Consider the following 12,803-nt stretch of genomic DNA (forward strand, 5'->3'; position numbering starts at 1 on the left):
ACCTGGCAGACGTCACATTTATCTGTCAGTCAGGTCTGACAAAAGTTGTCACCGTCTTTGCAGGAGCTGACTCGTCAGTAAGGTGAAACACCTTCCTATCAGAAGGCGGAGGTATGCTCTGAGATGCTGGGAGTCACATTCTCTAATGAAGCAGTTGATCTCGTAAATAAATCATTTAAAAAGGTACCTTTACCAACCTTTACCCGTCACGCCAAGGTTAAAAAACCATCCACGCCAGTTACACGTCTAACAACCGTAAGACAAATAAAGAGTTATGGTCAGGGTATGGTACTGTCATTTGAATATGCCCTTGAGGAGGAGGTCAGCAGCTTACTGCTGGGATGACCTCTGACCTCAGATCAGTCAGGCTCCTGGAATAGCGGGCAATGAGAGTTCAGCACCGCCGCAGAGCTCTGAGTCACCGACTCTCTTTAAGGCTGCATCTCCACTAAAGGAAACTGAACATTTGTAATTGTTGATTTGATGAGAGCCACATTGTCTACATTTAAATTGTTTACTTTTAAATCACTGCTGCACCTTATACTGTCATTTAATTTTACTGCAATTTACAAGCTTTATGCAATGAAATTTCGTTCTGTACGCACTCTGTGCATACAAAATGACAAATAAAGTTGTCTAAGTCTAAGTCACAGGATGATGTTTATAATCTGGGAAATCATAATTAGGTCTTTTAGGTTCACTGTACAAAATATGTGCTTCACTTTGTCTTTTCTGTTTCTTTTATCTTCAGATTCTTTTAAATCCCTGGTAAGTAATTTTCTGCAAATAGCAGACCATTAAACTACCTTACAAAATCACACTTATTGGTCTTTTTCTAATTTTTTCACGTTACAGCCACAAAATTAAAAGTGTTTTATTGGGATTTCATGTGGAAGATCAATGTCAAGTAATGCATACATGTAAGGGCACAAAGAATAATAATGATAGATGTTTTTGACTTTTTTCTCAAATAAAAATCTAAAAGTTGTTGTAATTGTATTCAGCCCCCTTTACTCTGATACCCCTAAATAAAGTTCTGTTCTGTTCGACAAACTGCTTTAAGAAGCGACCTAATTAGTGCTAGAAAAACACTACAGGCACATCCCCAAAGAGAGTCACGGTGCAGGAAGCATCATGGTTTGGGGACGTTGTTCCTTTGCAGGAAAAAGGAATGAATAGCAGTGAAAATTGGTCTGACAAAGTTGACCAAAGACGTCTGACTACAAAGGACATGATCTCAACTTTTCACCCTTCAAATTCAGTAAGCTTTCCTCATCAGTGCACGAGGTTACGCTGATCTGCAGTTGGTTTGAAAATGAAAACTAGCAGATTAGCAGCTGTAAAGCATCATAAACTGCAGATTAGGCTTTATATATAAACTACTTGTATTATATTCTGAATTATATAGAAGTTAAACTAAACAAACATACCTGCTTAGGTTGATGCAGAAAGTTATTGACTCTGGAGATGCTCCACATCCCGTCGAGGTACTGCTGTGTCTGGATGGTGACGGTGCTCAGAGATCCAGTGAGCTGGCCTCCGGCCACAGTCACATGTACACTGGTCTTGGACCCCGAAGAGGAAGAAGGGCTCTGAGCCAAGCCTGGTACTTTGTGCCGCTCCCCCAAAGGCAGGACAGAGCGGGCCGTAGGCTGGCCTTTCACCAACTGCTTGGCTTGGACACTGGAGGACGACAAGGTGATTCTGGAAGGCTTTTGCTGAATGGCTGTAGTGGGCAGGGCAGCCATGTCTGAGCTGAAGGCGAGGATAGGAGAGCGGAGCGCCTGCAAAGCCTCCTTCCTCAGCTGATGAAGAGGCGTGGAGCACACCTGGCAGCAGTCAGGTTCATGACTCCCAGGTGTTTGGAGCTGATCGAACAGGAAGGTTGCATATCCAGGGTCCTGCAGAGAAGAAAAATATATACATACAAGTTAGGTCACCAGGTGTGTAACTGGAAGCCGCTCATTTCATGAAGCCAGGTTCCGTTGAAGATTAAAGATGCACTGCGAAATCAGTCAATTTTCAGCTTGTTCAGCGTGACACGCCAGTTTAAAACTCGATATTTGGTTTTAAGTATCAAATCTTTTTCCAATCCACTCAACCCAGTCCAGCTTTCTTGTCAATATTTCTCATACAGAGCATGTAGTTGTACTAAAATCTCAAGGTGCACATTCTCAACACAGAGAGTTTGTAAAGGTATATACATAACAAATAACAGTGAACAATAAAAATAATAGTAAACAGGAAGGCCCAAAAAGAGCTATAGTGGAAATGGATGATCAGCCAGTAAATAGACAATTTGACCAAAAATCTTTCAAACATGGCCAAAAATCACTTGAGCAATAATGAGAGAACTATGTGTAAAATAAGGTTAAAACAGATACAATAAATTCTGAATAGACTAAGTTGCATGTTTTGTAAATAGAGACAGCAAACACACTACCTAAGTGCTAAGACGTTCAGGTAATTACAACAATCTTTGGTGTAGATGTTGCCACTGAGTGAAGAAGACTCAAAATGAGTGCAGAAGAAAAGGTTTGCAGATGCTGAGAAAGGTCTTTGGTTGAAGAGTCTTTCAGCAGAAAACAGGAAGGCTGAACAGAGTGCATCAAAGATTTCTTGTTTTTGAGCAGTCGACCTGTCATTTGTAAGAAATTTGATGAAAATCTTCCAATTTGTTTTTGAAATCTTAAAAGTAGAGCTCTGCATTCTTCAGTTATTACAAATGTACACTCCTGTTTGAGAAATGCTAACAGAGCTAACAGAGTTAACCGCTAAGTTGCTAAAGGCAATTTAAAATAAACAGTCTAATCGTTTTTTTTAAACATTGATTTCTCTCTTTCACACGGTGGTCGCTTATGACGGTAAGCATTAAAAACAATGTTTTGCTGCTACTTATATTTTAGGGGACATATATTTCCTATAAGTCCCGCCTTTTCACATTAAAATCATTCAGTTGTGATCTATATAAAGTAGAACTAAACCTTGGTCTGAATACTTCATCATTGTTGCCCCACAATCTCACTTTTTACCCCTGTCCTGAGGAGAGTCGCACCTGGAGAGACTACATTCAAACTTATCTGCACCCCTAGAGACTACAAGTACTTAAGGACTAAAAAAGTGGATTTTGCATGATATGTCCCCTTTAAAGAGAAATGGAAATTGACTAAAACTGGCTTTAGCAGGTCAATGCTTCAAAAAAAAGTAGAGATTGCATGGAATTCTGCAACAAAACTCTGACATCTCTCATTACAGCAGTTTTTTTTATTATTATTTATCCAATGTAAGGTTTTGGGGAAGGCTAAAATAATCATTAAGGCAGTGAAATATACTTTTAAACACTTTGTGAAGTTTTCTAAATTAGAAGTCAGGAAGACTTTAACGTATTACCCGTTTCAGAGATTGCTATGGATTTTTTTTCTCTTTTCACTTTGTCTCTGAGAAGACTCCCCAGGGTGTCCATCCCTGCTTGGAAGGACCGATGAAAGAAAATAACAACGGAGGGGACTCAAGCACCCAAAGCTATATAATTTACATATGATCAGTCTCCCAGCATGAAAACATATGAGCCACAAAATAACTGAAAATAACTAACTACACAAGTAAGCAGGAGACCTACAGAGCAATCATTGAATTATTCAAAGCATAAGTAAGGAGGGAATATAACTTGTGTCGACTTTAGGGAAACAAACCCACATGCACACTATCAGAGGTGGTTGGTCTCTTAAGAGGCATAAAGAGGCACTACAGGCCACTGCCCTGTGAAGTCGTGGCTTAAGACAGGAGCTCGCAGCCCACACATAAATGTTTATGAGACCTTTGCTCCGCAGAAGCTCTGTGGTGATCAGGAGGAGAGAAGCAGTGGGGAAAAACAACAATCTACTGCTCTAATGCGGTGCCACTTAATACAGCTAACCCGACAGGCGCAGAGAGCAAAGAGGCCGGCCGAGGGACTCTAAATCAGCTCCCGGTGAAGGCAGCTCAATACGCGGACGGTCCTGCAAACACCAGCCTTATGAGACATAATGGACACACGTCAGCAATGCCTTTCTCCGACTGTCAGGACTCCCGCTTAATTGAGCTCTAACGAATGGCCTCCGCCAGGTTTGCATAAAGGATAATCGCGCGTGAAGTCACGACTAGTCAGGCCTAACGTTAACCGAGTGGCTCGAGTTAATTATTTACCGAGTTGCCTGCTTTACACGCGAACAAGCATGGAGAGGGTGAAAACGACAAAGAAATATCCCGTTTATTCTCGCTGTTAACGGCTGAGCAACTGTCTAATGGATTATCAAGCGCAGTGGAGTCCCAAACGGACATTAATGCTTTAGTATTATAGCCCCGTTGAGGGATTTAAATGTAAGAAGCTTAAAGTTAAACGTAAAGCAGTTGTGGCCCTGAATCCACAGCGTAGCTCATAAGTTTACATACATCATGACCATGGATGATATATTGAAGACACTGAATGACCTGTTTATTTGATCTCTGAATTCACTGAGGATTTTCGTTATCCCACACAATGTCAAAATTATCCCTACAGACAAAGATATGCATAAAGTGACACATACATATATATATATATATATATATATACATACATATACATGTTTTCTCTGTTACTTGTTAAGGGACTGTATATATATATATATATATATATATATTTGGTACAGTCCCTTAACAAGTAACAGAGAAACAAAACACTTTTTTGAAGTTACCAAAAAGCTTTTCTCACTATTCTGCTATTTCAGCCTTTAAATTATTTAGTGTCCAGCCACTGGCTTTTAAGCATGGTCCTTAATTTTTTTTATAGGATAAGCTTGATGTCTGCCTGTTTTTTTCCCCCCCATCACAAGTTTGGATCACCCTCCAGTTGTAACATCAAACCATATCTAACTTTCTCTCATCTTGCTCAATATGTCCAGTTCAGAGGAAAGAAAACTGGCTACAATAATCAAGAGCAACGCAGACAGGAATGAGATTCAATCCCATGATACAGCTGCCAACATGGACGAGGCGAAATCCTTCTGGAGAAACGTTTTGAGCTTTTTTTTTGTCTCAATGATAAAAACTACACTCTAATAACCCGGTCAGCATTTTATAGTTGTAAATATATCTAAATAATGTGTATATGACGCCTTTATATGTATATTAGCCTTTAAAATGCAAACATGTTTTAGCAGAGATCCACAAAGCTATACACATGTCCATGCAAAACAAATGTTCAGAATTTTTTTTATCAGTTTCTGTGTTTGTGTCTTGCTGCCTGGCTTTTTTTTAAATTAGAAATTAAACTTAATTCCTCAACAGCCTTTCAGTGTCGAGTCATCTCTGTGTCACCAGACTGTGTTAAGGACCTGACGTATGAGTGTGAGAGTAGCTAGTTGGAAATGACTATTCATGTGGATGAGCAAACATTTGGCTTTTATTTTATGTATATATATATATATATATATATATATATATATATATATATATATATATATATATATATATATATATATATATATAGATATAGATATAGATATAGATATATATATGGTGGTATTTAGAAGGCTTCTTGTCACACAGCTCATGTGTTTGATACCTTTATTTAGTTGTCACCCATCCACTACTATAGTACAATACAGTAAACTTCTTACCAGCACTGTATTTTCAACTTGGACGGGGTATCTAGACACAAACAGAGCAGGCCTGCTGACAGAAGATGAAGCGGTTTATTTCATAGCGAGGTGCAATGTGATAGCGACCCATAGAAAACACCGCTGGCAGCTATTTTGATAGTTTGGCCTCACTTCATGTCCATGTTTCCTTATGCAGGAAATTAAAGGAAGGTCATAACTCATAAGCTCCGCCCCTTCACCCTTTACCCTCCGACCACTCCTTTACCCACTCAGGGGACTGGTTGATGAAATCAATGCCCGTCTTCCTCTTCATGCTTTGTTAGGCATTGATTTAAGGGAGCAGTAAAAACGAAACACAAAGCTCAGCCCATCTGTTATTCAGTTTGGCTTCTGGAGGTTAGGAGACTGCGCCTTCTCCTGTAAAGCTGTCCATAAGCTTTATGCCCAGCAGTGTGAAGAAAGGGTCACGGCCCCAAGGCAGGATAGCTGGCACAGATTATGAGGATGATGATGATGATGATGATGTTGAGGCGAATGATGTGATTAAACTGAAGGCCACAGAGGAGAAGAGGTGAAGAAAAGCGATATAGGACATCAAGTGTGGCACATATTTCACACAGAAGTAGCAGCAGATAGAAATATCTTTGAAAAAGTGTTTCTCCCTTTAAAAATCCCTTCTGTTTTTGACTTTTTTGTCACACTGACACGATTCAGCTCAAACAAATTTTAATAGCAGGCAAAGAGAACGTGATTTGATTTATTAAGGGGAAATAAAGGTATCCAAACCAACCTGGACCTATGTATAAAGGTAATCGCTCCCTGAACCCGGTAATTGGCCGTGCACCCTTGATGGCAACAAATGCCATCGGGTCTTTATGTTAATCAGTCTTTTAAATTGCTGTGGGGCAATTTTGGTCCCTCCTTTTGTCGAGTTGGTGTTCGTTTATGAGAGACAGACCAGGAAACCGCCTCTCTCCGTTGGTGAATTTAATGAAAGCTCAGTGTTTGGTTGTACAAGAGCCTCCCCTCCGTTCAACCCACTGCACATGCTAAAGCGCACACAGCATCCCTATGATAAGGCGACGATCATACAGTGAATACGTGTCTTATACAGTAGATGGAGTCTGCCAGAATTACAGTGATTGGTTTAAATGGGTGAGACTGGATAAGGAAGAGGTGGGGAGGGGATGCTGTCATGTCAGACCTGACCGCTGTGTTGGTCTCTTAAACCAATAGTCATCTCACTGCAGGTATTCACACACCCCCACCTTTAAATGAAAAAATTTTTTGTATTATCTTAACATCTTTGCAGAATTGTTTTAACTTAGCCACATTGGAGGTATCTTTTGCATGAAAGGCCCAATTAAAGGGATGTTGCAGCATCTCAATCACATTTAAAGGAGGCATATCATTTCACTTCTTCTTTTTCAAGTTGAAGTCATTCAGTTGAGGTCTATATAAAGTGGAACCGCAATGCTTTGGTCTGAATGCCTCGTTAAGTCACCCTTACATTCCCCCTTTTTACCCCTGTTCTTAGTTGCGTCTGAGAGCAACTCATTTCTCTCTAAATCTAAAGGAGCCACTTCATATCTCCCCCCACCCCCCAGCTTACAGGGTGTTTGGCCTTTTTTGTAGTATGTTGGGGGATTATGTGATAAACAGCCAGAGACTTATCCACTTCTAGCCTCAACATCCTTCAGCTTGGACTACAAAATCACTCAGAAATAAAATGGCGGATTCGTGAGACGAGACTAGTAAGCTGGAAGTCCATGGTCTTGTTTAGCAGTTCTGCAGCAAATGCTGTGAGTTCAAAAAAACATAATACAAAACAGAAAAAACTGAACAGCTCAAAAAATATTACCCATAAAGAATATAAAGATCTCTGCTCAGCCCCTGGAGAGACTACATTCAGATTTTCTGCATTCCTAGAGACTCCAAGTACACAACAAAAATGTATTTAAGGGCCAAACAAGTGCATTTTGCATGATATGTCCCCTTTAGGTTTGTACTTAGACTAAACCTCTTCAAATCCTTCATTTTGTTTGTGTTGTTTTTTAGTTTTGAGCCATTCAAAGTTTGAACTGCTGGTGTACTTTGGATCATTGACAGGCAGTGTATTCCAAGTGCACCATAGCCTAATAAGAAGGATTGGAATCATCTTTATTTGGCCATGATTGTGCACAATCAAAAAATATGATGTTGGTTACAGATTCAGACTCTTGGAGTCATTTTGGTAGCAAAAGGTCTTGGTTTTCCTCATTTGTGGATAACTGGTATCATTGTGGTCCACCGGAGTCCCAAAGCCTAAGAAATTGCTTTAGGTTATCAGATATGGTTCTATTTAAATAAAAATAAATGTAAAGCCTTGTAGCAATTACACCAGGCTGTTGCTACTGAAACTCAGCTTTCCCAATAAAATGTGGTAAGTCAAAGTTTTTCATAATTTAACAGTGTTGATTAATATTTCACTTAAGCCCAGGCTGGTTTGGGTAGCGTTTTCACATTTATTAAATCACATCAATATTTGGAAACAGACATTTGAATTCAGTCTCGTGATTTTTTTTTGTCTGATAAAAAAATACTTGCACTATAGCCAGAAGCTTAAACACTTTCCTCATATGTTTCCTCCATCATACTCCACCTAAACGCTTGAGAGCTTTTTTATAAGAGTAAAGTAGAAGCATGAAGCATACGATGCATGAGCGCACAAGCCCCGAAGCCATATTGTTTCTTTTATTATCCGTGTGATATATTACTGACAGGTGCAAGTGGGTGTGAAGGGTAGCATCGCGTCAGAGAAATATGTAACGCGCGGCTTCGGCACAGTCCAAAAGCTCAGAGCGTTCTCCGTGAGAGGCGTGGAAGCGCTGCAGGTCTCCTCGGCCATTGTTAATGCGGGAGCTGCTTCTCCGGCTTCTCCGGCTTGCGGTCTCTAACCGTGGAGAGTGTTAAACTGCATCACAACAGGGCAGGGAGAGGCGGGAGGAGGCAAGCCAGGGGGTTGTGGCCCTTGCCTGGGGCCTTGTGGATGGTTGTGTTGGTTTACTGCCTGTCAGTGCTGATCTTTATTAAACTCTAGGGACAAATGTAGTCAGATGCTGTGGCCTTATTATGGAAACGAGCCGCGCTGAGCACTGTGGAGAGAGAAAGCCCAGCCGGTGGAGCGAACCCTTCACGGCCCTTGGAGACCGGAGTTTGTCTTCGTCCCTCACACTAACTGTGATGAAAACCAGGGCGGCGACGGAAGGCGGCGGCAGGAGAAGCGAGCCGCCGAGCCCCGACTGTCTCTGTGTGGTTGATGGAGAGTGTCATCACAGACAGGCCGTGCCCAGAGGCTGATGGAAACAAGTTCAGCCGTAACCACTTACGGAAGAGAGCACAGGGAGAAAGACATGCGTGATTTCTCTCCCGTGCGTCCTTGGTGTGCAAACAGAACTGAAAATCACACCTCATTTACCTCGTCTCTTCCCTGCACCCTTTCTCTCACCGGGCAAAGCAAAGACCCGCCATCTAACTGTTTCTACATTCAGTGTTTGATGTAGCGCCGGTGCGGAGCGCCGGGCCAGCTCCAACCAGCTGACCTAAATCAGGGGAAGGTCACGGCGATTTGAAATGCATGAGGCTCCTCGCTCGCCGAGACACTTTTAGGCACGCTCGATTGAAAGTAAAATACTCTGGGATGCCATATTTCCTATTCCAGTTGAGCCCGACAGATATTTTCCTAGCACGAACGCGCTCTGTGAACCTTTGCAGGAATGGAAAGAGAGAAATGAAGCAAAATTGTTTCAATCTGCAGACAGGATGGATAGGAAGTTTAGAAAAAGATTGAAATGTGCAGAAAAGCGCCATCTAAAAGCTTTTAAGTGTCATCTGGTCGATGGGTTTCTGCGATTTATACCGCCCTGCTGAAGTTTTCATACCTCCTCAACTTACGTACACAAGACTTCAGGGTATTTCCTGCCTGTAAGTTTTGTTTTATGTATTCACAATAAATCGTCATTCATCCCATCATTCAGCTCCCAGCCTCTGTCCTAGTCTCAAGACATTTGCAGCCCCCAACTAATTTTTTCCAAAATTTCCTTGAATTTAGCACCATTTATCATCCCATGAACTCTGATCAGCGTTCTCACAGCTTGGTGCTTCCTTTCTCATGTTAAACCAATAGTCACGGCCACGGTGTGTTCAGGGTGATCCCATATCCAGCTGTCACTTTGTCAGAGGTGGGATTTTAAGCAGCATCTGATTTACATGACTAACAGTAAAATAAAAAAAGTTTAAGGGGTGTGAATACTTTAGTATTCTGAGTTGACATTAGGGGATTTGCTCCTGCATGGCCCGCTCTCTGCTCATCCACGGCACTCATTAAACTGAAAAACAATCCTTTCAAGCTCCTGATTGAGGTCTAATTGCTGAGTCACTCCTCGCCCCCTTCCTTTACTTCTCAGGATTCCTTTTTATTGTTCTACCGGTACGGAAACAATCCTGAAAAAAAAATGTGCACAACGCTACACTGCTTTTCTACCTTATTCTCTCACTAGAGCCAGTCCTGTTTACACATCACAGTTCTGAAGTACTTCCTACTGACCACATTTCTTGTAAAATCAAGACCACACAGAAACTGCCTCAGCTCCTAACTTTCCCTTCCCTTCCTGCTGAATGGGAGACAATCATCTGTTTACTCGACCTGAGACACACTGACCTAAAACACACAGAGCATTTAGTGGAACCCCACCACCCCCCCAATAAACCACAGGAGCCCCCCATCCAGGTCCCAGGGTGAGGGCGAGTGCATGGAGCTGGCTCGTTTTCCCACAGGTAGCTCGGCTTACTCTTGACAGCCAAGTTGGAGGAAAAACGAGCACAGCTGCTGGCCTTGCCCCGGGTGAACACAGGGCATTAAGGCAGATTACGTTCCCAAGATAAAAGCAACACATCCAGAGGTGTAATCCCTCTCAGACCCCTGCTCCATCTCAGCTCTTCACCCAGACCCGCCACCTCAGATGCTCAGATTCCCCGAGCTCGCCCGTGGCCCTGATTAGAAATCAGGTAAAGCTTTTAGAGCCACAGCAGATTGAGGATGCAGACCATTAAATTTAACCACTGCCTGCTCGCAGGCAGAAACAGACAATGACTCAGGATGTCACACTAGCATGCTATTTAACTGTGGGAACGCCTTTGGTACAACACAAAAAGGGACGGTTCAACAAATCACATCAAACAGATGTTTGCCCCCGGTCTGCTGACTTGACAAGATTAAACAAACCTGTAATAAGACTTTCCCCAAACAAAGCATCTCAGGAAACACAGGAAGACTGTCATTACCTACCTGACGACAGCCTCGGAGAACGAGAGCGGACAACGGCAGCTCTGAATTCAATCGCCTGTGGTGGATGTGAGCAGGAATGCCACCTGCTTTGTTCTTCCTTGATTTGCCGAGGATTGTACTGTAGAACTCCATTAAGTAACGATAAGGAATTTAGAATCTTATCCTTGTACTTAAACGCAAGTTTTCATGCAAGCGGCATTAAAAATAGTTTATTTGAAAGTGAATAATCAAGAAAATTAGCATTTTTTTGTTGTTTTCAGAATGACTTTGTCAGACCATCTACAGAAGAAAGCAGCACCTCATCACGGCCTCTCAACATTTTAATCCATCAATTTACCTTCACTTGATTTGGGCATCAGTCCTCTTCCTTTAAAGGAAAATCCAAATCATTGCACTGCAAAACGGGAACTAAAAGTAACATTTTCTTGAAATGTGTGTATTCTTCCTTGACTTGAGCAAGTTACTTAGACTATTTGCCAATGGAATAAGATTTTTGCAGTTAAAATGAGAACAATTAATCTCCATCATCTTATTTCAAGTCCAGGATATCTAATTATCTTATTTTAGGGGTAAAAAATACTCATTCCATTGGCAAATAGTCTTATTTAGCTGCTCAAATCAAGAAAAAAATACACTAATTTCAAGAAAATATTACTTACTTTTAGTTCCGTTTTTGCAGTGTGTCAGAAGCATCTGTTTAAGATGTGACTCAGTTACTGACGGCAGCCCTGTGTCTTTCCGTCTTTTCTCCCTTTTAAAGTGGCACCGAACTGCTGACAGAATGCAAATAAGCTTTACCCTCTGTGACACCTTTAACACACGATAAGCACCACCTGCCCGCACCGCAACATCACACCGTGACACAGGGTGGGTCAAACCAGCCACTCAAATGAGCACACCGAATATTTAGCAGAAAAGAAAAGCTGTGACCTTCTTGTCCTTCTTTGTAAGGTCCTGGCTGACATGTTGCTCTGGGTTTTTCTTTTTTTTGGGGGGAACTTCTTGCACAGTGATACATCTCTCCGTAACCTACATTGCAGTCTGCAGCTTCCCACGACGTACATTGCCGGAGACATCACTGTCCATCACATATATATAAAGGGCGCGGATTGTGTTGACCTTCAGTGATCACTCATAGGTTTTTGCCAAACCGCACTGCAGCCATTACTGACTCAAAGTTGGGATGTGTCATCACTCCATCTGGTCGACCCATTTAAGAGTCACCGCTTCCCGCTCCTCTCACCGACCACCTGCATCGCTCTCTGCAACGTGTAATCACGCATGGCGCCTCGCGCTCACAGCCCTTGAACTTTTCCGCATTCCGTCGCTTTACAACCTCAATCTTCGATGTGTTTTATTGCTCTTTAACGTGCTACGTCAACACAAAGCGGTGAATAGTTAGTCGAGTTTCTTGCAACCAGCATCAGTGTCTCTGTGGAAGAACAGCATCCCCGCAGCACAATGCTGCCACCACCGTGCTGATGCTATAATCAGTCCATTAGTCAGTTTTAGTTTTCCACTACACCCGGTGTTTTGCATGCACTAAATGGGTGTCTTTGTAAAGCAGTTATGTGCATCGAATTTTATTTAGGAGTGTAATAGCCAAGCCTAAATACAAATGCTACATTTTTCAGCTGTTTTCAAACCTCACGTGACATGTTGGACTCAGTTCAAGAATTCACTTTCTTTCACGTGTATTCTGCATCTCCAGCGTTGCTTGTGACAAATGTTAAATGTGATTTATGACTTTTAATTTTTTTTGTTTTGTTTTTCTGCCTTACCGCTCTTCCGTTACCGCTATATTTGTAGAATACACAACTTGGTGACTTCCGAAGGCATTTGGATCCTCTGCTTTT

General features: G+C 41.8%; 1 protein-coding gene across 2 annotated transcripts in view; it reads right to left on the minus strand.

The window, feature by feature from the left end:
• kif26ab (kinesin family member 26Ab) overlaps positions 1–12,803 on the minus strand; it is a 101,429-nt gene that overhangs the window by 54,788 nt on the left and 33,838 nt on the right. For both annotated transcript variants that reach the window (XM_021310646.2, XM_012852518.3), the window contains exon 3: positions 1,431–1,901. In XM_021310646.2, coding sequence (XP_021166321.2) covers positions 1,431–1,901 — 471 coding nt within the window. The remainder of the gene's footprint in view (positions 1–1,430; positions 1,902–12,803) is intronic.

The sequence above is a fragment of the Fundulus heteroclitus genome, chromosome 19, assembly GCF_011125445.2.
Source record: "Fundulus heteroclitus isolate FHET01 chromosome 19, MU-UCD_Fhet_4.1, whole genome shotgun sequence".
NCBI lineage: Eukaryota > Metazoa > Chordata > Actinopteri > Cyprinodontiformes > Fundulidae > Fundulus > Fundulus heteroclitus.